This window comes from Eubalaena glacialis, chromosome 4 (assembly GCF_028564815.1).
Source record: "Eubalaena glacialis isolate mEubGla1 chromosome 4, mEubGla1.1.hap2.+ XY, whole genome shotgun sequence".
Lineage (NCBI taxonomy): Eukaryota > Metazoa > Chordata > Mammalia > Artiodactyla > Balaenidae > Eubalaena > Eubalaena glacialis.
Window position 1 is genome coordinate 55,913,147 of NC_083719.1, and position 21,695 is coordinate 55,934,841.

A 21,695-nucleotide genomic window follows, 5' to 3' on the forward strand; every position below is an offset into this window, starting at 1 on the left:
GGTGTGAGGTGATACCTCACTGTGGTTTTGATTTGCATTTCCCTGATGATTGTGATGTTGAGCATCTTTATTTTATTTTATTATTTATTTATTTATTTATTTGTTTTTGGCTACGTTGGGTCTTCGTTGCTGCACGCGGGCTTTTTTTAGTTGCGGCGAGTGGGAGCTACTCTTCGTTGTGGTGCGCGGGCTTCTCATTGCAGTGGCTTCTCTTGTTGTAGAGCACGGGCCCTAGGCGTGTGGGCTTCAGTAGCTGCGGCACGCGGGCTCAGTAGTTGTGGCTCGCGGGATCTAGAGCGCAGGCTCAGTAGTTGTGGCGCACGGGCTTAGTTGCTCCACGGCATGTGGGATCTTCCCAGACCAGGGCTCAAACTCGTGCCCCCTGCATTGGCAGGCAGATTCTTAACCACTGCGCCACCAGGGAAGTCCCTTGAGCATCTTTAAATGTTACTTGTTGGCCATTTGTATGTCTTCTGTGGAGAAATGTCTATTCAATTCCTTTTCCAGTTTTTTAATTGAGTTATTTGTTTTTCTGTTACTGAGTTCTAGGAGTTCCTTTTATATTTTGGATATTAAGCCCTTATCCAGTATATGGTTTACAAATCTTTTCTCCCATTCCACAGGTTGCCTTTTGACTCTTGATTGTTTCCTTTGCTGTACAGAAGGTTTTCGGTTTGATATAGACCCACTTGTCTATTTTTACTTTTCCTGCCTGTGCCTTTTGTGTCATGTCCAAGAAATTATTACCAATACCAATCTTATGAAGCTTTCCCCCATGTTTTCCTTTAGGAATTTTATACTTTAAGGCGTTACCTTTAATGCGGTGGGCCTGGGTTCAATCCCTGGTTGGGGAACTAAGATCCTGCAAGCCACGTGGCATAGCTGAAAAAGAAAAAAATAAAAGGTGTCACCTTTAAATCTTTATTCCATTTTGAGTTGATTTTTGTGTATGGTATAAGATAAAGGTCCAGTTTCTCTTTTTTTGCATATGGATATCTAGCTTTCCCAACATCATTTGCTGAAGAGATTATCCTTTTCATACTGTGTAGTTTTGGCACCCTGTCAAAGATCATTTGACTGTGTATGCGTGGGTCTTTTCTGTTCCATTGGTCAGCATGTACCCTCTTCTGAAAATTTTGATGAAAGCCATTTATTCTCATGTAGAAAAATACCTATATGCACCTGTGCCAATTTATTCATACAATTCAGAAGATTAATAATTTCTTTGAAGCCAAGCCATAGACCTCAGGCCCTTAACTTGCTGGGTGACAGACATCTAAATTCTGATCTCAGAGACACAACTAATTTCATAGACTATGCACAAAACAATACTGATGACTTTTTTTAGGGGGGAAAACTACCCTTTAATGAATGTTAAAATACCAGTTGGTTTTGTAAAACAGTGAGCTGATTCTAAAATTGTTATATACAAGAGCAAAGGGTCATGAATGGTAAAGACAATTTTGAAAAACAACTCTAGAGAGGAACTGTATTAAGACTTATTCTAAAGCTAGAGTAATTAGTGTGGTACTAGAAAAGGACAAACAAATTGACTGAGAGGATAATTGGATGTAGAATCTAGGAAGAGAAATTTAGGCATCATTTAGATGGCAGAGGTAGCATTAGAAATTAGTGGGAAAGATTGAATTAACCATTCATTAAATGGTGCTTAGATATGAAAAAGATAATAGTAGATCCCTATTTTACCCTATGCACTAACTTCCTCATAGATTAAAGACTACATATATAAAGCAAATCTTTAAAACTTTTAGGAGAAAATGTAGAAAAATATTTTTGTGATGTTAAGGATTTCTTAAGACATAAAAAGCACAAACTTTAAAGGATGAAATTGATAAATTCAACTGCAGTAAAATTAACTACTTCTGTTGACAAAAGGCTCCTTGAAGAAAGTAAAAGGCAAGCTATTGATTGGGAGGTTTTATATGTAACATCTAACCAAAAAATAATATAAAAAGAGCTCTGGGAAAAGACAAACACCCAGTAGAAAAAAAGAACAAAAAAACAAAGCATGGCTAAATGTGAATTTGTGTTGAAACTGAGTGCTCGTTAGTACATGGTCATCATTTATATTATTGTTAGTTGAAGTATTTCCTAATACAGCAGTCCTCTCCTTGCACGCTACAGCATTAACTGCAACTTGTGCATGTTGCAGCTGTGTCTTCGATTTCCATGGCTCTTGGGTAACACAGTACCATGCAAAGCAAAGACTGCCAATACAAAATTTTAATGAAAGATAATTCCTAAACATTGATTCCTAAACTATGATTTAGGAATCATAGGAACTATCATTCCTAAACTATGATTTTACACATACATTTGATTTGTGAACCCCATGTAGTTATGAGTTTTTCATTTTGTGACTTCTTGAGCACTTTCCCTGTTCATTTGTGACTGTTATTATCTCCTAAGATACAGTGTTTTAATAACATGGTGCAAGGAGGATCATAGAGAAACCAAAATATCCATTTTGATTATTCCGTGATATGCAGGATCATCTTCCAGAGTTTTGGCTTTGTATATTTTTTTAAAATCTTTTAAATAATTAGTATAAAATGTGCATTACTAAGGGTTCTTTTCCCCTGATATATTTTCATTTCCGTAGTAGTCAACAAGATGCCATATCAGTAGCAAATGAGACTTCAGAATCAAGCACTTCAGATTTGCCTTCATCAGAAGGTGGGATTAGAGCATTGTGTGAGGTGAATAATGCTGAGAGTAGTTGTACAGAAGAAGGAAATGGTGACCTAAAAGATAAGGCACTGTAAGTATTTTACATGGTAGGATTTTAAAATTTGTTTTCAAAATTTTGATAATTTATTACCATTTAAAAAATGATAATAATGTTGCTTCCTTTAGGGATTAGGAGAGGACTGTAGACCATTTAATATGTAATTGTACTGTGGTCTTAGTGACATTAAGGTTTTTCACTTTATATTTCATTATAGAAAGATTATCTTAGTGATACGAGTTATAGCAAACTGGTAACTTACAATGAAATTCTAAAATAATTTGGAAGCCTAAATATTTGCTATGAGATTTAACTTTTACTTAGTTTGAGTTATTTTTCATACCTGTTGTCAAAGTAGTAGATTTTGATATTGATGACTTTAAAGAGATTATGTATTATATTTTCTAGTATGAAAATACTGGTTAAATTAATATCTTCACTAAAAACAATAAAAGCACCACAAGAATCTCCCTTTGAAAAGATATCTCAAAAGTTCAGACTTCCTTTTTATCTCCTTCATAGCTCCTCATATGGGCTTAAAAGTTGTTTAGTTTATGAATTCTTATTTTCAGTAAAGCATAGTCACATTGAGAATCAAACTTTTTTTTTTAAAGATGATTTTTAAATTTATTATTTATTTATTTATTTTTGGCTGCATTGGGTCTTCGTTGATGCGCACGGGGCTTTCTCTAGTTGCAGCGAGCGAGGGCTACTCTTCCTTACAGCGCACGGGCTTCTCATTGTGGTGGCTTCTCTTGTTGCGGAGCACGGGCTCTAGGTGCGTGGGCTTCAGTAGTTGTGGCACGCGGGCTCAGTAGCTGTTTCTCGCGGGCTCTAGAGCTCAGGCTCAGTAGTTGTGGCGCACGGGCTTAGTTTCTCTGCGGCACGTGGGATCTTCCCAGACCAGGGCTCGGACCCTGTGTCCCCTGCATTGGCAGGTGGATTCTTAACCACTGCGCCACCAGGGAAGTCCGAGAGAATCAAACTTATTTTTTTAAATAAAAATTTAAACTAGTCTTTGGAATAGGCAATATATTCTTGTGGTTCAAACGTCCAAAAGTGTGAGAAGGTATAGAGTGAAGTATCCCTCCTGTCATGTCCCCATTTACCCTAACAAGTAACCAGTGTTATTTATTTCTTAGTCTTTCAGAGATTTAAAAGAAAAAAAAAACATTAAAGCTAATACAAATACATAAAGTTTATATATATTTTACTCTTTTTAAAACCCTAATGGTAGCATAGTATAATACCATTTTGTAATTTTATCTTATATCTTCATATCTTTACTTAAAGACCTTTATTCTTTTTATAGTTGCATAGTGTTCTGTTGTATGGATGAATCACAGTTTATATTATCGGTGCCCTCTTGATGGCTATATATGTTGTTTTTACAAACAATGCTTAGAAACTTATACCTCTATCCTTTCACCTTTGTGCCAGTGTATTTGTAGGGAAAATTCCTAAAATGAAATTGCTAGCCCAAAGGACACATTTGTATGTGAGTGTGTGTACATTTATACATTTATGATTTTGATAGATACTTCCAAAACGCTCTCCATAGGAGTTATTCTAGTTTATATTCCCACTAACAATGTAAGAAATGGCTCCCTACCAACAGTGTTATCAAACTTGGATTTTTGCTGGTCTTGATAGATTATAAAATAAAATAATATCACAGTATGGTATATATACCCCACTCCTCCTTTTTTGACAGGGGTATGTAATTCTATTTTTTTTTTTTTCCCTTCAGTTGCTTACTTAAACATTTTCTAACCTAAGGAAAAGTCAAGAGAACAATGAACATCTGTATATAATTCCCCATAGATTCTCCGATTCTTAATATCTTTTCACATTTGTGCTTGCTCGCTCTACTTTTTTTTTTTCAGTCTTTTTTTTCTTTTTTGGCCGTGCTGCACGGCATGTGGGATCTTAGTTCCCCGACCAGGGATCGAACCTGCACCCACTGCGTTGGAAACGTGGCGTCTTAACCACTGGACTGCCAGGGAAGTCCAGCTCGCTCCACTTTTAATTTGTACATTTCTTATTGGGAGTGAAGCTGAGCATCTATTCACATTTAAAACCTATTTTTATTTTGTTTTTTTGTGAGTTCATATCCTTTTTCCAGTTTTCTAATGAGTTACTGGTATTGTTCTGTAGGAGGTCTTTACATTTTAGAGAGGTTAGCCTTGTGATATGAGTTGTAAAACATGTTTTCTTGGTTTGTAGTTTGACTTCTGACATATGTTTTGGCCATGTAAAAGGTTTTGATTTTTTTTGTTGTCAGATCTCTCTCCTTTTTTTTTTTTTCTTTTATGACTCCTGATCTTTTAATCAAGTTTTAGAAAGGCTTACTCCACCTCAAAGTTACAAAAGAATTCATTCATGTTTTCTCTATGGTTTCACTTAAATCTTTGATCCATTTAGAATACATTGTGAGTACAGTGCAAGGAATGGAGCTAATTTTATTTTATTCCCCAGTATTACTAGTTTTCCCATCACCGTTAATTTAACATTTATTTAAAGAAATATATTATTTTTGTGGTCATCTTATTCTATTTTGAAATGCCAACTTTATTGTATACTAAAATCATGTATTTTGGAGTCATCATCTCAGTTTTCTTTTGTGTTTCATTTATCTGTTATTCGTGTGTTAGTACCACAATATTTTAATTATTGATGCTAAGTAGTATATTTTTAACATCTGATAAAACAAATTAGTTACCCTTCATTGCTCTTCTTGTTCAGTCTTCTTTGCTACGTTTATTGTAAGTAAGCTTAAAGGAGTTCTTTTCTAGCTGTGAATGGATTTTTAAAGAATTTTCCAGAATTTCTTTTGAATATGCCTGCATGTTGGTACAATTTAAATAATGTTAATTTTCTAGGGAAACCGATCAAACAGAAAGTATTAAACTGATGACAAGAGGACGACTCCAGAGACCTAAACCCAATTTATCAAGGGCAGTTGGGAAGAAATCAGTTCTTTCACAAGGGAAAACAGATGCAGAGAACAAGAGTTTACATACAGAAACTTCGGTTGAAAAGGTATGGAGTAAGAGACTTAATGGAAATTAAAATTATAAAGTATTTTTTCTAAATAGTTGGGAATAAAAATGTTTAACTTGTAATTACAAAGTAATGTTACCAATAGTAAAGCCAAGATATGAGAACTTCACACATTAATATTAAATTTGTCTTATTAGTCTCATGTTGTATACATTTTCTTTAGAATATAGGATATATCATTTTGAACATCCTTAGTAGTAACAAATATGTCTTTTGTTTACTTATATAAAATATTTATTCAAAATATTTTTTAAACCAACTGTAATAAAATTATAACCACAACCCTCTTATCTATGCACAGAATATTCCTCTGTTTGTCCTTCATAAACTTTATTTCTCTTTTTATGGAAGTAAACATTTTTGTAGTGTTTAGCCATATATAACATTTAAAACTTTTTTCTCTGAAACTATCCATTTACACTTTCTTGGAGTTAATTGATCTTTTTAATAGCTGCATCAGGTTAACATTATTATTAATTTACCTAACCATTTCTCTAATGTTTAGGTTGTTTCCATTTTTTTAACCCTTGTAAATAAAAGCAAACAATTTTGTAAATAGGCAAAGAATAAATTTCCAGAGGTGGTGGGATTAATGCACCAAAGTATTTTAAATATTTTTTGGCTCTTGTTAGGCATTGTCAAACTGACAGTCAAAAAAAGGAATCTTGGGAATTCCCTGGAGGTCCAGTTGTTAGGACGCTTTTACTGCCTGGGCCCGGATTCGATCCCTGGTTGGGAAACTAAGATCCCACAAGCCCCGTGACCAAAAAAAAAAAAAATAGAATCTATTTACATTGCTTTAAGCATTAAATGAATGTTCCTGTTTCCTTATATCCTTGCCAGCATTATATTATTAAAAATGTTTTATTTTTGCTAAAATAATTTTTAAAATTTTAGTCTTTTTTCCTCTTATGTGAAATCTTTTTTATCTTAATAATATAACTATAACTATATTATTATAATCTTATGAGATGTTTTTAAATTCTAGAAGGTTGGGAAAATACAGATTCATGTAAAAATTAAAACAAAAGTTAATTTTATTATCTACATGCAACCAACCTTTTAGACTATATCCTTCCAGCTTTTCTTTTACATTCTTGAGTAGTAGTATTAATTCGCTTTTGTATCCTTCTCTGGTATTTTAACATTTCATAAATATTTTTCCATATCATTAAATATCTTTTGAAAACATGGTTTTTAGTGACTTCATAATATTCTATCAATGGGTGTAACTGAATTTATTTAACCGTTTATTCATTATTGGATATTTTGTCAGTTTACAGTGTTTGCTGTTTTGCATAATGTTCCAGTGAACATCCTTGTACTTAAATCTTTGTCTAGATATTTTTTTAGAGTAGAGTCTTAGAAATGATATTACTGGGTCAAAGAGTATGAACATTATTAAAGTTCTTGATTCATGTTGGCAAAAGGCTTTCCAGAAAGGAAATACCAATTTGTGCTTCTATCAGTGATGTATGAGATTATATGTTTAAAAGGTTCTCATCTGCCTTTATGATTTTAACAACTCTCTTTTAATAATTAGGAGTACAAAAAAGTGAAACTTTATTGTTTTAATTTCCATTTATTTATTTATTACAAAGTTTGAACTTTATGTTAAGTAGATTAAATATAAAAAATTAAATTCGTAGAATCATATGGAAAAGGATAAAATGAATGCACTTGGTATTTCTGGAATGGAGAATAAAGAGAAAGAGAATCCAGAAGCTGACACTGCATCTAAGTAAGTATTTAGGAAATAGAATAAAAATAGTAACTCTTAGGAATGATTGTAATGACTTATTTTCTACTTAATAATGTCTACATTTTATTTTCAGCTAGTGTCCATTTTTAACTATAGGGATTGTTGAAACATTTTAATAATGCTCTTTATGCTTGGTATTGTAGAAATAAATTATAGTATGGATCCACTGGTGAGCAATTACATTTCTCCCTCAACTTACTAACAAGATTTTAACAAAGTCTTGTTAGATAAATTAATGGTTAAAATATATGTTTCTGGATCATTTTATTTATAGCAAGGGGTTTCCAAAGGGAATATTTAGGGGAATTCCCTAGTGGTCCAGTGGTTAGTGCTCCGTGCTGCTACTGCCGGGGGCACAGGTTTGATCCCTGGTTGGGGAACTAAGATCTCGCATGCCGCGCGGTGTGACCAGAAAAAAAGGGCGGTGGGGAATCTTTAACTTGGAGTAGAGATCTAGAATAGGCCTTGCTCCAATATAAATCTGAACCAGTGGATTCTGGACTGTATGTTTATTCCATAATCTGTGTCCAGTGCCCTGGAGGTGTATGTACACAATGGTGTCCTGAGTGGGGAATAGTATTCCATGCTTGTCAGGTATAGATTTTTCCAATTTTGTGGTGACAATTTGATTTTAAAATGCTTTTTTATAGTCATGCTTTTAGGACTATGTCTGTTCTAGAGGGCTAAGATATAGAGGTGTGTGTATCTTTGAGGGTGTTCTTAAGGACACTTGTGAATTATTTTGTATTCCAAATGGTTTACTTATTTATACCTGGGAGAAGAGAATACTGAAAACAAGCATGTATGTGATATACAAGTAATTATGTGACTTCAGAATAACCGTTGATTTTATTCCTTTGTAATTACTCTAGTTTGAGTGAAAAAATTTGTCTGCAGGAAGATGATCAACTAAAGGCTTTCAGACCTGCACGCCTAATGAGGGGCTTATTGCAAAGGCCAAAGCCAAATGTAGGTAAAGCTGCTGAAAGAAAAGAAACTGTTACATCACAGGAAAAAATTGGGGCCAGTGTAGAAAAGAATGAAAATGAGTCCTGTATTGATAGAGATGTAAGTACTCTGATGCCCTCCAGTTTTTTGTTAAACAAATACATAAGCCTCCTTTCATCCCCCTTTTTAAACAGCAATACTGTATACAATTATGTATATTGTTCTTTAAATTTAATGCCCAAATCTCATAGCCAGCAGCTTTGCTAATTGTGAAGGCACTTAGCTCTCAGCTCTGTGGATTTTAAGCATTTATATGATGAATCATCTGCTTTCACCTTACTCATGTTTGGACTTGCCTTCCCCCATCACTCAGCAGGTGTTTGAATTATACTTCCCTTCTGAAAATATAGCTAGGTATATGAATTTTAATACTGACTTAAACAAAATAAAATGTTAAAAGCTCCCTACTAAAATATTCCAACAACAAAGATGGTAAATTTTAGATTATTTACATAATAACTTGTCTTTGTGATAAGAGTAAGAGTTGGCATGATTTGAGATTTGAATTTCTTCTGTTATGATTCCCAGGGTCTATAATGTGATTATAATAATCAAAAAGATTTAGAAAGATAGACCCCAAGGGATAATTTTAACAGATCAGACTGAAGCAGTTACTTGCTTTCTGATTAGGAGGAAAAGAATGGGGGCTTTGAGATGAGGTAAAAGGTGTGGCTTGTGAAATTTCCTATATCTAAAGAACAAACATTAAAAAGTGCCGCTTAGGGAATTCCCTGGTGGTCCAGTGGTTAGGACTCCGTGCTTCCACTGCACGGGGCCCGGGTAAGATTCTGCAAGCTACACAGCGTGGCACCACCCCACACCCCTGCCAAAAAAAAGAGTGCCCCTTGAATATCATTTTATAATTTTGAAATGTTTACCATTTTCCTTATACTCAAGTCGTACATAATTTTCAATGAAGTCTTTTATAAATGTGTGTTACATTGTGAGACCTAAAACTTTTTAAAAAATGTGTTTGTTATTAAGACTCCTGAACAAATAGAAGATCAGTCATGTAAAAATTTTGATTGTGAAGACATCACATCACAACCTGAAAAAAAAGATACTTCTTTTCAAAATGTGCAGTCAGATGAGCCCAAGGCTCTTAATGAATGTCTAAGGTAAGCATCATCTTATTAATGACATAATATTTGAATTATGTGTAAAGTTTTAGAAATTCTTAATCATTTTTTAAAAATAGCAAATCAGACTGATTTTGTTATCTGTATATCAAGTTACATAATATTTACAAGTGTAAATTCACCTTTCAAGGCAGTTTATGTCATTGCCTTCATGTTGATTTCTCACTTATTGGTATTTTGATGAATTGATTTACCCATTGCAAATTAGACCTTGAGTTAACATGGATAGTATTATCACTTCACATGCATAGTAAATTACATGTTTATATCCAGATGTGAAAATGCTACTTACTTTCTTAATATTTGTTTCTTTGGGATTAGATTGATCACATATTACCTTTATTTAAGGGTTATGTAAATTTTAAGTAAAACTCATACTTCCCATAGCCAAAGCTCTCTGAATTTGTTGTTTCCCCTCTGCAGGATATTAAACCAGATCAACGGAATTATTAGTGTGCTTTAAAAACTTTTTTCCTTTTGGGAATATTCAATGCACAAAAGTACTGAGAACAGAATAACAGACTCCCATGTACCTACTATCTAGTTTCAACAATTATTTATAGTTTACCAATCTTTACATTTAAAGTCTGGCCTATTGTATACTTTATTACAGCTGTATGAGCCTGTTTAAATACTACCTAACCTGAGAGTGAAAGCTAGGTTTCCTGAACTACTCAAAGGATCTTTATTAGAAGACAGAAAAATTCCTTTATTCCTCTCTTCTTTCTCTATTCCTTTGTACCCCTTCCCTACACCCCCAACCTATTTTACTTCTCTGCCACAAAAACTCTGGGTAGAAGCCTGTACAACTGCATTACTTGTTGCATATCTCTGATACAAATATTAATTACAGATATCTGACAATTTGGATATTTTGTTTGTATTTTTTTAGTTTAAGTCAGACTCCATTTTCATGTGGCTTAGTAGAAAACCAAGGTTTCCCTGGGTGGCCTTTGGGTTTTAGAACCCTGCTGGATTGTTCATAACTAATATCCAGTCTGATATCAACAACTTTCCTTTCCAAAGGCAGTGGCCTTTCTGGCCTTTGAATCTCCAGTATTCATAAAAACAATTCTAAGATTCTGTGTTTTATCAAATCATATGCCTGTTTATATCCAATAGGCAGTTTCCCTCCTCCCCAGTCTCAAACACTTTGAACTGTTCAAGATGCTATGTAAGAAACTGAAAGAAGAGAAATATCTACACAAGAAAAGGGCCTCAGAGGTCAAAATCTTAACCAGTCACTAAGTGCTCTTTCATTCATTTGTATATTTTTATTGGTTTTACTCTTATTATTATGATAAAGCACAAAGCAGAGCATGCTGCTGCTTTTTTGAAGAACAAGGTGCTTATACAAGATAGTGATTGTTGTGTGCCCAGTAGCATTCAACAGACTGCGAAACGTTGTTGTTTATTTACTCTTTTCTTTCATTCCCACATTGTATTATGAAATCACAAGCTTTTAGAGAAGTGACTGTACAGGAAATCTCATTTTTAATTGTTTTTAAAAAGTGAGGAGGGGCAGACCTAGTTTTTAGTCATGAGAATGTACCTTATTCAAATTATACCTCCACCCAGCTATTTGAGATCCTGGTTAGTTCTGGCCATATAAATGAGTTCTTTAACTCTTATAGCAAGACATATGTCTGGATAAAGGAGAGTAAGAGCGAAAAGGTAGGAGTAGCAGACACAAATTGGTCTAGCTCCAATGTAGAGGACTCGGAGAGTCTTTCTCAGCCAGTATTTGCCGAGGTTGATGTGGATGACAATTAGAAAGAGACTATTTAGGCCCGATTAGCTGCTACTCTAATTGACCTTATTGATAGATTTCTCTATATATGTCTCTATATAATAAATATATTTAATTATTTAAAAAATTTACTGTAATTTCCAAGGATGGAATTTCTTCTCTACTTTAATTTTTAAATTTTGCCTAGAGATTCCTGGTGCTTCGTTAATTTTTTTTTTTTTTTTTTTTAATTTGAGAGTTCCTGGTTTTTCAGTAGTGATTTCTCAACCATATCTCTTCAGTTGGCAGTCTAGTTTACAATTTGATTGTGTGTCTTTTTTTTTTTTAAATAGTATTCAAGAGGATAATAAAGCAAATAAACAAGTTCAAATTCTAAAGACTCGATTTCAGAAACCAAAGCCAAATATAGGAAGAAGAACTGGAAGAAGAGAAATTTTCTCAAAGGAAGAAGAGGTACCAAAGGAAGTTCTTGCCTCCGAGGAGACGACAGCAGCTTTGAGAGAAACTGCAAGATTGGAAACCTCACCAAGGGAAAAGGTGCCTGGGGAGACTAATACTGCTAAGGAAATGGAGCCAGATTTAAAAGAAACTGAAAGAAAAGATATCTCTACCAGGGAGAAAATACCAGAAATGATTGATGTCACTGTGGAAATGGAGACAGATTTGAGAGAGACTGGAAGAGAGATTTTCCCAAGGGAGAAGATAACAAAGGTGACTGATGCCACTGAGGAAAGAGAGACAGATTTGGAAGAGACTGAAAGAAGAGAAATATCCCTACAGGAAAATGCCCCGGAGGAGGGCGATACTATTGGTGAAGTGAAGACAGGTTTGAAAGAAACTGGAAGAGAAATTTCTCCGAGGGAGAAGATACCAGAGATGATTGATGCCGCTGAGGAAGTAGAGACAGATTTAGAAGAAACTGAAAGAAGAGAAATACCTACACAAGAAAAGACCTCAGGGCTCAAAACTATAGATGATGAAATGGAGACAGATTTGAACAAAATTGGAATAGAAATTTCCCCAAGGGAAAATGTACTAGTGGGGATCAGTGCCACAGGGGAAAGGGAGATTGATTTGGAAGAAACTGGAAAAAGAGACATTTCCCTGATGGAGAAGGTATCAGGAAAGATGACTGCCATTGAGGAAACAGAGGCAGATTTGAAAGAAACTGGAAGAGAAATTTCCTTGAGGAAAAGCGGATCAGAAGAGATCAGTGCTTCTGAGGAAAAGGTGGCAGATTTGGAAAGAACTGGAAAAATAGACATTTCTCTAAGGGAAAATGAACCAGAGGAGACTGGGACCTCAAGACAAACTGAGACAGATTCATTGCAGAGGGGTAGTGGTGACTGCAGTGCTGTGCCTTCACTAAATATTAAAGTATGTATTTTTCTGTCCTTTAAAAAATATTTTTTTGAATACTTTTTCAGAGAAAAAAAAATCAAAATAATTCCAGGATTATTGCCCTTAAGTCCAACAACATTTAAAGTCTCTAAAAGCATAATGTCTTTCCCAGTCCTACATTCTGTGTTTCAGGACCTTAAAGAAATTATATATTCTTTTTTTTTTTTTTAATAATTGAAAAAATTTTATAATTGTGGAAAAGTTACTGTTCTTAATGTCAGTTTAAAGTTGCTCTTAGATAAAAGGAATATAAGAGATTGGACTGAATTTGTGCTAATTCTAGCATGAACATACACTGGAATTATTTCTTTTGACCATATCTGTATCAGTTTTTCTCTTTATTTCCTGTCCCACCCCGCTTCACTCCACTTTTAAAAGTTCATCTTATTAAAAGTTTCCAGTTAATTGAAGTTGAAGCTATTCTAACATTTTCTAGTTTTCTAACTTTTTTTTGGATAGGTAATGGCATTTGTAGTTTGGAAAAAACATATAATAATATGCAATATAGAAAGAAGAGTTTTCCAAATTCTGTGTTTTAGCATTTGTAAATTAAATTTTATTTTACTTAAAAATTAAAAACCCCCAAACTTCTGCATTTTTAAAAACAGTGTGAAGAATGTAGGCTTTTGTTTGAAATGTATGACATGCTTAAGGAATATTTTATATGTGCTGATTTATTTCCAGGACATTAGCAGTGAAGTACAATCCGTGGTGCATGTATCTGTAGAAGAAAAAAGAAATTCTGAAAAGGAAATATCAAGTCAGTTGAGTCATTTGAACATTTCTTCACAGACTTCTGAGCTTGATAAAATAGAAGACCAGAGGATGCGATCTCCAGATGTTCCAGAGCAGTTTTCAGATATTAATTTAAGGTACAAGTATATAGGTCTGTGTGCTTGTAAAGAGAAAGCATATAAAGTTATATTTGCAGATTATGTTAAACTAAATAAGGTTTTAAGACATATCATCTATAGCATAGTGTTGAAAATTTTAAGCTGGTTTGGGGAAGACTAGGAGAGATTTGAGGTCCTTCTGACAGTAGATTGTAAGAATTACTAACATACAAAATTGTGTACAACACATACTTTTAAGTCAGTACAGGTGTGACAAACCTGTATTTTCTTTGTGCGAAGATGATATAATTCCTAGGCTTATACCTGGATTGTACCACTCATGTTTTTCAGGATCTACCAAATAGTCCGATTTGTTTTCCTGTTAAGAATTAGAATTAAATATTTACTGCCAGCCTCTAAGGTTGTGCTAAGACTCCGCTCCCACTGCCCCTTCATTCCATCCTAAAGCTTGATAATCCTTGTTCCAAAAGCAAATCTCTTCCTCAAGAACAGAAGCCATTTGAAGTGAAACCAGCACCTTTTGTGAGAAGTAGATTCAAAAGACCAAAACCAAACTTAGCAAGAGCAGCTTCAAAAAGAGAGACTATAGAAGCAGAAAAACACGCACCTGGGAAGAAAGTGGAAGCTGATAAAAAAGGGACTGTTGTGATACAGCAGAATGGAGAACAAACGAGAACTCTCCCTTCTCAACGTGTGAGTGTTATTTAAGATGGAGGTTTTCGGTTTTAGTTATTATAATTACTAAAGTAAAACACTTGGAATTAAAAATTCGCAAATATTTCCTTATGTAATTTTTGCTGTGTGTGATATTGGTGCTGTACTTAATGTACCTCATTGATCCATGTGGTTTGTGTAAGAATCTTGAATCTCTGATGGTGGGCAAATGTGTCATGGGAAGGATTTTAAGAGGCCCAGGCTCTAGTTCAAGTTCTGACCTTTATTCATTATGTGACCATAGCCAAATGATGCAACTAGTTTCTTCACAGGAAAAATGAGAATGAGAGTCCATCTTTATTTCCCTCTGTTGTGAAGGTGAAATAAAAAAGTTAAAAGCTTGATATGAGTTAAAGGAGATTATTTTATTTACTTGATTAACTTGGTCTATAAGAGATTAAGATGTGTGATAAGCATCAAAAACCTTGAAATGAAACGTTAACACTTATAAGTTGAGCGTTCTGAACATATGAAGTACTTTTTTGAATTAACATTCTTCTTTTACATCTTAGCTCAGTTCTTACTGTGCTTGAACATTTGTACTTTTTCCTCCTAATCTTATGTTTAAAAAGGATAAATCATGGGAATTCCCTGGTGGTCCAGTGGTTAGGACTCTGCACTTTCACTGCTGAGGGCCCGGGTTCAATCCTTGGTCGGGGAACTAAAATCCCACAAGCTGTGAGCCATGGCCAAAAGAAACAAAAACAAAAACAAAAAAACCACCACTTTCATTTATTTATTTATTTTAATTTAATTTAATTTAATTTATTTATTTTTTGGCCATGCCATGTGGCATGTGGGATCTTAGTTCCCTGACCAGGGATTGAACCTGTGCCCCTTGTGGTGGAAGCACAGAGTCTTTTTTTTTTTTTTTTAATTTTATTTATTTTTTGGCTGCGTTGGGTCTTCGTTGCTGCGTGTGGGCTTTCTCTAGTTGCGGTGAGCAGGGGCTACTCTTCTTTGCGGTGCATGGGCTTCTCATTGCGGTGGCTTCTCTTGTTGCGGAGCACGGGCTCTAGGTGCACAGGCTTCAGTAGTTGTGGCACGCGGGCTCAGTAGTTGTGGTGCACGGGCTTAGTTGCTCTGCGGCATGTGGGATTTTCCTGGACCAGGGATTGAACCCGTGTCCCCTGCATTGGCAGGCGGATTCTTAACCACTGTGCCCACAGGGAAGGCCCAAGTGCAGAGTCTTAACCACTGGACCACCAGGGAAGTACCCAAAATCACTTTTTATTGATTATTTTAAATGATTATAAAAATTGCAGGGCTTCCCTGGTGGCACAGTGGTTGAGAATCTGCCTGCCAGTGCAGGGGACACGGGTTCGAGCCCTGGTCTGGGAAGATCCCACATGCCGCGGAGCAGCTGGGCCCGTGAGCCACAATTACTGAGCCTGTGTGTCTGGAGCCTGTGCTCCGCAACAAGAGAGGCCGCGATAGTGAGAGGCCAGCGCACCTCGATGAAGAGTGGCCCCCGCTTGCCACAACTAGAGAAAGCCCTCACACAGAAACGAAGACCCAACACAGCCATAAATTAAAAAAAAAAAAAAAAAAATTGCAAATTGGGAAAAATATATCATCTAAAAAGTTAGAGTCCTTTATAATGTTCCATCTTTCTCTCCCAAGTTAGTCCATCTCTCCCTCCCAAGTTAGCAATTTTAAATATGTCTACCTAAACTTTTCTGTATAGATACTTATTTATATAAATAATAAAATGTGCGGGTATTTATTTTCATTGTTTTACAAAAATGGCATCATATCCTGCCTTCTGATTTTTTTTCACTTAACACAGTATTGTGAACACCTTTTTTTTTAAAAAAATAATTTATTTATGGCTGTGCTGGGTGTTCGTTGATGCACACGGGCTTTCTGTAGTCGTGGCGAGCGGGGGCTACTCTTCGTTGCGGTGCACGGGCTTATTGCTGTGGCTTCTCTTATTGCAGAGCATGGGCTCTAGGCGCATGGGCTTCAGTAGTTGTGGGCTCAGTAGTTGTGGCGCATGAGCTTAGTTGCTCCGCAGCATGTGGGATCTTCCCGGACTAGGGCTCGAACCTGTGTCCCCTGCATTGGCAGGCGGATTCTTAACCACTGCGCCACCAGGGAAGTCCATGAACATCTTTTTGGATCAGTATATAGAAATTAAACTTCTTTTAAATGACTCTGTACTGTTTCATTGTAAAGAAATTATAATTTATTTAGTTCCCTACTGATTTGTCTTGTTTCCAATTTTTTGTTTTTCCTTTTCTTTTTCTTTCCTTTTTTGGGGGGGCTATTATATTGCTGTAATAAATATCCTTGTGTATAATTTTCTAGATAGTTATTTGAGTGTTTTTATAAGATATATTTCTAGAAGTAGAATTGCTGGAAATAAAAATTCTTGATAGATATTGCCGTGTTGTCTACAAAGACTGTATCAGTTTATTTTTCTAACAGTTTATTAAAGTTTCTATTTCCCTATACTTTTACCAACCCTCGATGAAATTTTTTTTTTTTTAATCTACCTCCTAGGATGTGGCTTCCCTAATGACATCAAGAGAAAAAGACAAATCAGATCACAGTCAAGAGGAAGCTGTGATATTACCATGTGTACAGACTGAAAAGGACCTTTCCCCTTCGAGTTCTTGTGAACCTATAGAGGAGTCTCAGTCTACACAAGCCCAGGAAAAGGAATTAGTTGTCTCTATGGAGTAAGCAGTGATAGTTTTATTAAAATCTAAAATAGGAGAATTATTTCAAATAGTTCTTCATTTCTTTTTTTAAGAAATGTGTTAATGTATTTTGAAAGTGAGTATCAAGAATACTTGGTTTATTTTTAGTCATATGGCCTAAAATACAAAATCAAGTTGAGTTCAACACCTTTTAACACTTGCCTGCTTATATTCACTGTTAGCGGCATAAGATCTTATACAAAGCAATGCATTTAAAAATATATGTATATAGGGTATGTATTCAGTACCTTTTTAAAAATTGTAGTAAGATACATATAACATAACATTTACTATTTTAACCATTTTTAAGTGTACAGTCCAATGGCATTAAGTACATTCACATCGTTGGACACCATTACTACCATTCATCTCCAGAACATTTTTCTTCCCAAACTGAAACTCTGTCCCCATTAAACAATAACTTCCCATTCCCCCTACCTCCAGTCCCTGGCAGCCACCATTGTGCTTTCTATTACTATGAATTTGAGTATTGTAGGTACCTCATATAAGTTCAGTACCTTTTGAGAATTGAAATAACTATTTTTTTATAAAATGAGATATAATCAGAAAGTAATTTAATTTTCCTTTAATGTACAAAACAGTTTTACAGAGTTTATTAGATTCAACTTTTATATTTTTATAGTAGTTTTCATCTTTTTACAATCAAGCTTTCTCTCTTTTCTCCTGTCCCCTTTTCTAGGACTTATCATATACACACTTGCGAACAAGAAATGAAGGAAAGCGTTATCCAAACTGCTCCACCAGTAAGGGGCCGACTTCAGAGACCCAGTCCAAACTTAAGAAAGGGTGGACAGAGGCAAGTAATAGAAAAAAGTGAAGCCAAAGAAACAATTAAGGAAGAAAGGACACTACAAAAAGATGAAACTAAAAAATTCCTGACTGTGGTGAGTTATTGCTATGTAATTAAATCAAGCCTTTTAATGCATATTAAAATATCAAATGGTAGCTCAGACTTGGCTTAGAATATAGGCATCTGATACTTACTCTACTTCATACATAATGTGTCTAGTTTTGTTTCAGATTTACCATTGTGGATTTTTTTTTTAATGAAAATAAATGTATTTTTCCTAACTAATGAACCTATTCATTGTGAAAATGTTCAGTCAATACAAAATAATATAATAATTACCCCTAGTCTCACCACTCTGAGGTAACCACTGAAAACCTTTTGACATATCTTACCGGATATATCTCCATGCATGCATGTGTGCATACTCATGTAAATTTAAATAATAAAATCATTGTAATCATGTTATTTTGTGACTTACTGTTTTTCACTTATTATATTAAGTGACTTTCCATGTCATGAAATATGGAGATACATCGTTTTTAACTGCGGTGTAACATTCTGCTATTTGGAATGACAGTTTAACCAATCTCTTACTGATGGATCTTTTGATATTAGAAACAAATCTAAGTAGTTTAATGCCCATTTCAACAGATCTTGTTTTTCTGTCCTTTTCTCTACCAAGGGAAAAATCTACATTTAAAATAAAGTGATTGTAATCCTTATTTGAACCCCCCCCCCAAATTAAAAAAAACACATTGAACTTTTTGGGAGGGAGGTTCACAACAGATGGTTATTGTAGTTTTTAAAGCATTATGTGAACATATTACTGCAGTAATCTTTGAAACTTTCTCTGTGAATAGGCAATTTTGTTTTGGGCAGCAAAACATGAACATGAAGTTTGAGACTTCATTTTAAAAAACTAAATACGTTTCTTTTTTATTATTATTAATTAATTAATTTATTTATTTATCGCTGCATTGGGTCTTCGTTGTTGCGTGCAGACTTTCTTTAGTTGCGGCGAGCAGGGGCTACTCTTTGTTGTTGTGCGCGGGCTTCTCATCGCGGTGGCTTCTCTTGTTGTGGAGCATGGGCTCTAGGTGCATGGGCTTCAGTAGTTGTGGCACACGGGCTCAGTAGTTGTGGCTCGTGGGCTCAGTAGTTGTGGCTTGCAGGCTGTAGAGCGCAGGCTCAGTAGTTGTGGCACATGGGCTTAGTTGCTCCACGGCATGTGGGATCTTCCTGGACCAGGGATTGAACCCATGTCTCCTGCATTGGCAGGCGGATTCTTAACTACTGTGCCACCAGGGAAGTCCCTAAATACCTTTCTTAATGATTAAAATATTTTAGGAGGTGTGTTCTGTTGTTAAAAAAAAAAACAAAACTAATATAGTTTTGCATTTCAGCCAAATTCTCAAATTGCAACGGACATTGAAGTTGTATCCTCCAAAGTTTCAGAAGGCAGAATGTATGAAAACCAGAGTCACGTTCTTTTAGAAAACCTTCATGTTAACAAAATAAATGTTTCAGATGAAAAGACGAGGTAAGTTTGCTTTTAATCAGAAAAGCATAAAACTTTTCAAAGATAAAGGCTGGATATTTGAATAATCGATTTTATGTAATTTCACATTTAGTAAGTTTTATGAAAGAAAAAAGTAATTATGAAACTAGAATAGTTTAAATCTGCTGAACAGCAAAGGGGGCCAGTGTGAAACAGGGGAAGAGGGGAAGAGTAGTAGATATATGAAAGGTAAAGGCTGAGTGGGGAGAAGCGCAGATTATGTAGGACCATTGTAAGGATTTTGAGTTTTACTCTAAATGAGCCTTTAAAGACCAGTGACCTTTGAGGTCAGCCTTTTCTAATGCCTTCATTTATAATTGACTGTATGGATCTAGAGGATTTAAATGGCTTGCTCAAAGTAACATTGGCAGTTTAGTTTTTAAACTTAAGTTTTCAGGATTTATGACTTTAAGACTAGCAAATTCCTGTAGTTTATAGGCAGAGCTTCCTGAAAGAAACTTTACATGTTTCAAGAGATTTTATGCTCAGCCTTTGCATTTTTAATGAGCAAGATCTAACTTTCAAATTTCCTGTATAGAAACCCATTACCCACCCACCCCTCTTTTTAAAATCTTTTCTGTTTATGAAGTTTGTTCAAGCTTTTAGCTTTATCATGACTGATACTTTCTTCAGAGTATATATTCTGTATAGTTTTAAGTTAGCTTATTCTTATGTCCAGCAGTTTCTTACCCCCTTTTAACCCCAGTAGCACATTGAGCTTATATATATATATATATATATATATATATATATATATATATATATATGTATGTATATATTTTATTCTTAAGTACCTTTGTAGAATCACACTTGATTGTAAGTAGCTTATACTTAAGTTAAATATAACATGTTTTCCCAAATACATTAGCCTACTCTGGAATGTATTAACCAGCATCATTACTTTGTTAGAACTTCCTGTGAACTTCCTTGGTATTTCACTGCTGGAAGAACTTAGCAGGATTGGAACATTTAGAAATGTAACTAACTACTTTCTCTTGTAGGTAATTTATTACAAATATTACTTAAGATTAGTCTTTAATACAGATCTTTCAGAGAACTTGTGATCGATACTTACAGACCCAGTTTTTCTTTATAAGTATCCAGATTTATATTAGTTTTAAACTAGCTAATTCAGATCCTTGCCAGTTATTAAATATTTTCCAGGAAACCTTAAGGAAGCTGTTTGTGTTGCCTTGGGAGCTATGGCTACTGTATTGAATGTTAAAACCTTGTCTTTCTCTGATTTGGCAGATACAAATGGGTTATATTGAGATCCTTATGACACTGGCTGTCAATAAACCCTTTTCTATGAAGTGACAGGCATGTGGTAGGAGAACAGACTCTAGCTTTCAAGCCTGCTCTTGAACCAGAAGGACCAGGGTTGTTGTGACCATTGTACATTTGTTCATGCTTCAGAGCCCAGTTGAAGCATTTGTTTAAAGTGTCATTATGAAGTCCATCTTCAACTACTGGCATTTTTGTTTTGTATCTAGTTATTTCTCTGAAAATTACTTAAAGTAGCATACAACGACACACCAGAATCAATGAATGAAAGTAAAAAAAAGATTAAATATTATTGTGAAAGTATTCCCCAGGCTATATAGAAAATGGAAGTTATAAAAGCTTCTATGTTCTTCTTTCATATCAGCATGTGTGGTTTCATTTTATATGTTTAGTTTTATAGACTATTTATATATAGTCCTTCGGACATAGAATTGGTTTGTGCCCCAAAATTGTTTAACAGCAGATACATCAACAAGAATTCTGATTTTCGTTCTTCAACATGATTTGTCTTTCATTCTAGACATGAACATAAAACGTATGTTCCTAGTCCACCACAAATGATAAGAAGGCAATTCCAAAAGGCTAAGCTAGATTTGGGAAGAGCACAAGGTAAGAAAGAGGAATCAGACATAGAAAAAGACAGAGCAGATCAGAGTAAGGCAAGGAAGCCAGAAGATAATTTGCTGCAGCATGGAGATTCTGACACCCAGCTTCTTCAAAAAGTAAGTTTGAAAAAAATAATTTATTAGTGGGTTCTATTTTATCAATATCATGAAGGAGAACATTAAAAAAATAGTTTTGCCTTTTGTACTATAACTATTTTCATGAAAATTGGTTGACTTTCCAATATTATGAAAGTTTAGAAACCAGTCACTTGTGTATATGTGTGTAATAAGC

At 34.8% G+C, this 21,695-nt stretch overlaps 1 protein-coding gene across 3 annotated transcripts in view; it reads left to right on the plus strand.

Moving 5' to 3' along the window:
* Window positions 1–21,695, plus strand: part of BDP1 (B double prime 1, subunit of RNA polymerase III transcription initiation factor IIIB) — an 84,512-nt gene that overhangs the window by 27,118 nt on the left and 35,699 nt on the right. For all 3 annotated transcript variants that reach the window (XM_061189337.1, XM_061189339.1, XM_061189340.1), the window contains exons 12-23: window positions 2,624–2,782; window positions 5,632–5,791; window positions 7,462–7,553; window positions 8,447–8,642; window positions 9,567–9,700; window positions 11,804–12,848; window positions 13,557–13,744; window positions 14,197–14,419; window positions 16,946–17,124; window positions 17,846–18,050; window positions 19,360–19,496; window positions 21,319–21,520. In XM_061189337.1, coding sequence (XP_061045320.1) covers window positions 2,624–2,782; window positions 5,632–5,791; window positions 7,462–7,553; window positions 8,447–8,642; window positions 9,567–9,700; window positions 11,804–12,848; window positions 13,557–13,744; window positions 14,197–14,419; window positions 16,946–17,124; window positions 17,846–18,050; window positions 19,360–19,496; window positions 21,319–21,520 — 2,920 coding nt within the window. The remainder of the gene's footprint in view (window positions 1–2,623; window positions 2,783–5,631; window positions 5,792–7,461; window positions 7,554–8,446; window positions 8,643–9,566; window positions 9,701–11,803; window positions 12,849–13,556; window positions 13,745–14,196; window positions 14,420–16,945; window positions 17,125–17,845; window positions 18,051–19,359; window positions 19,497–21,318; window positions 21,521–21,695) is intronic.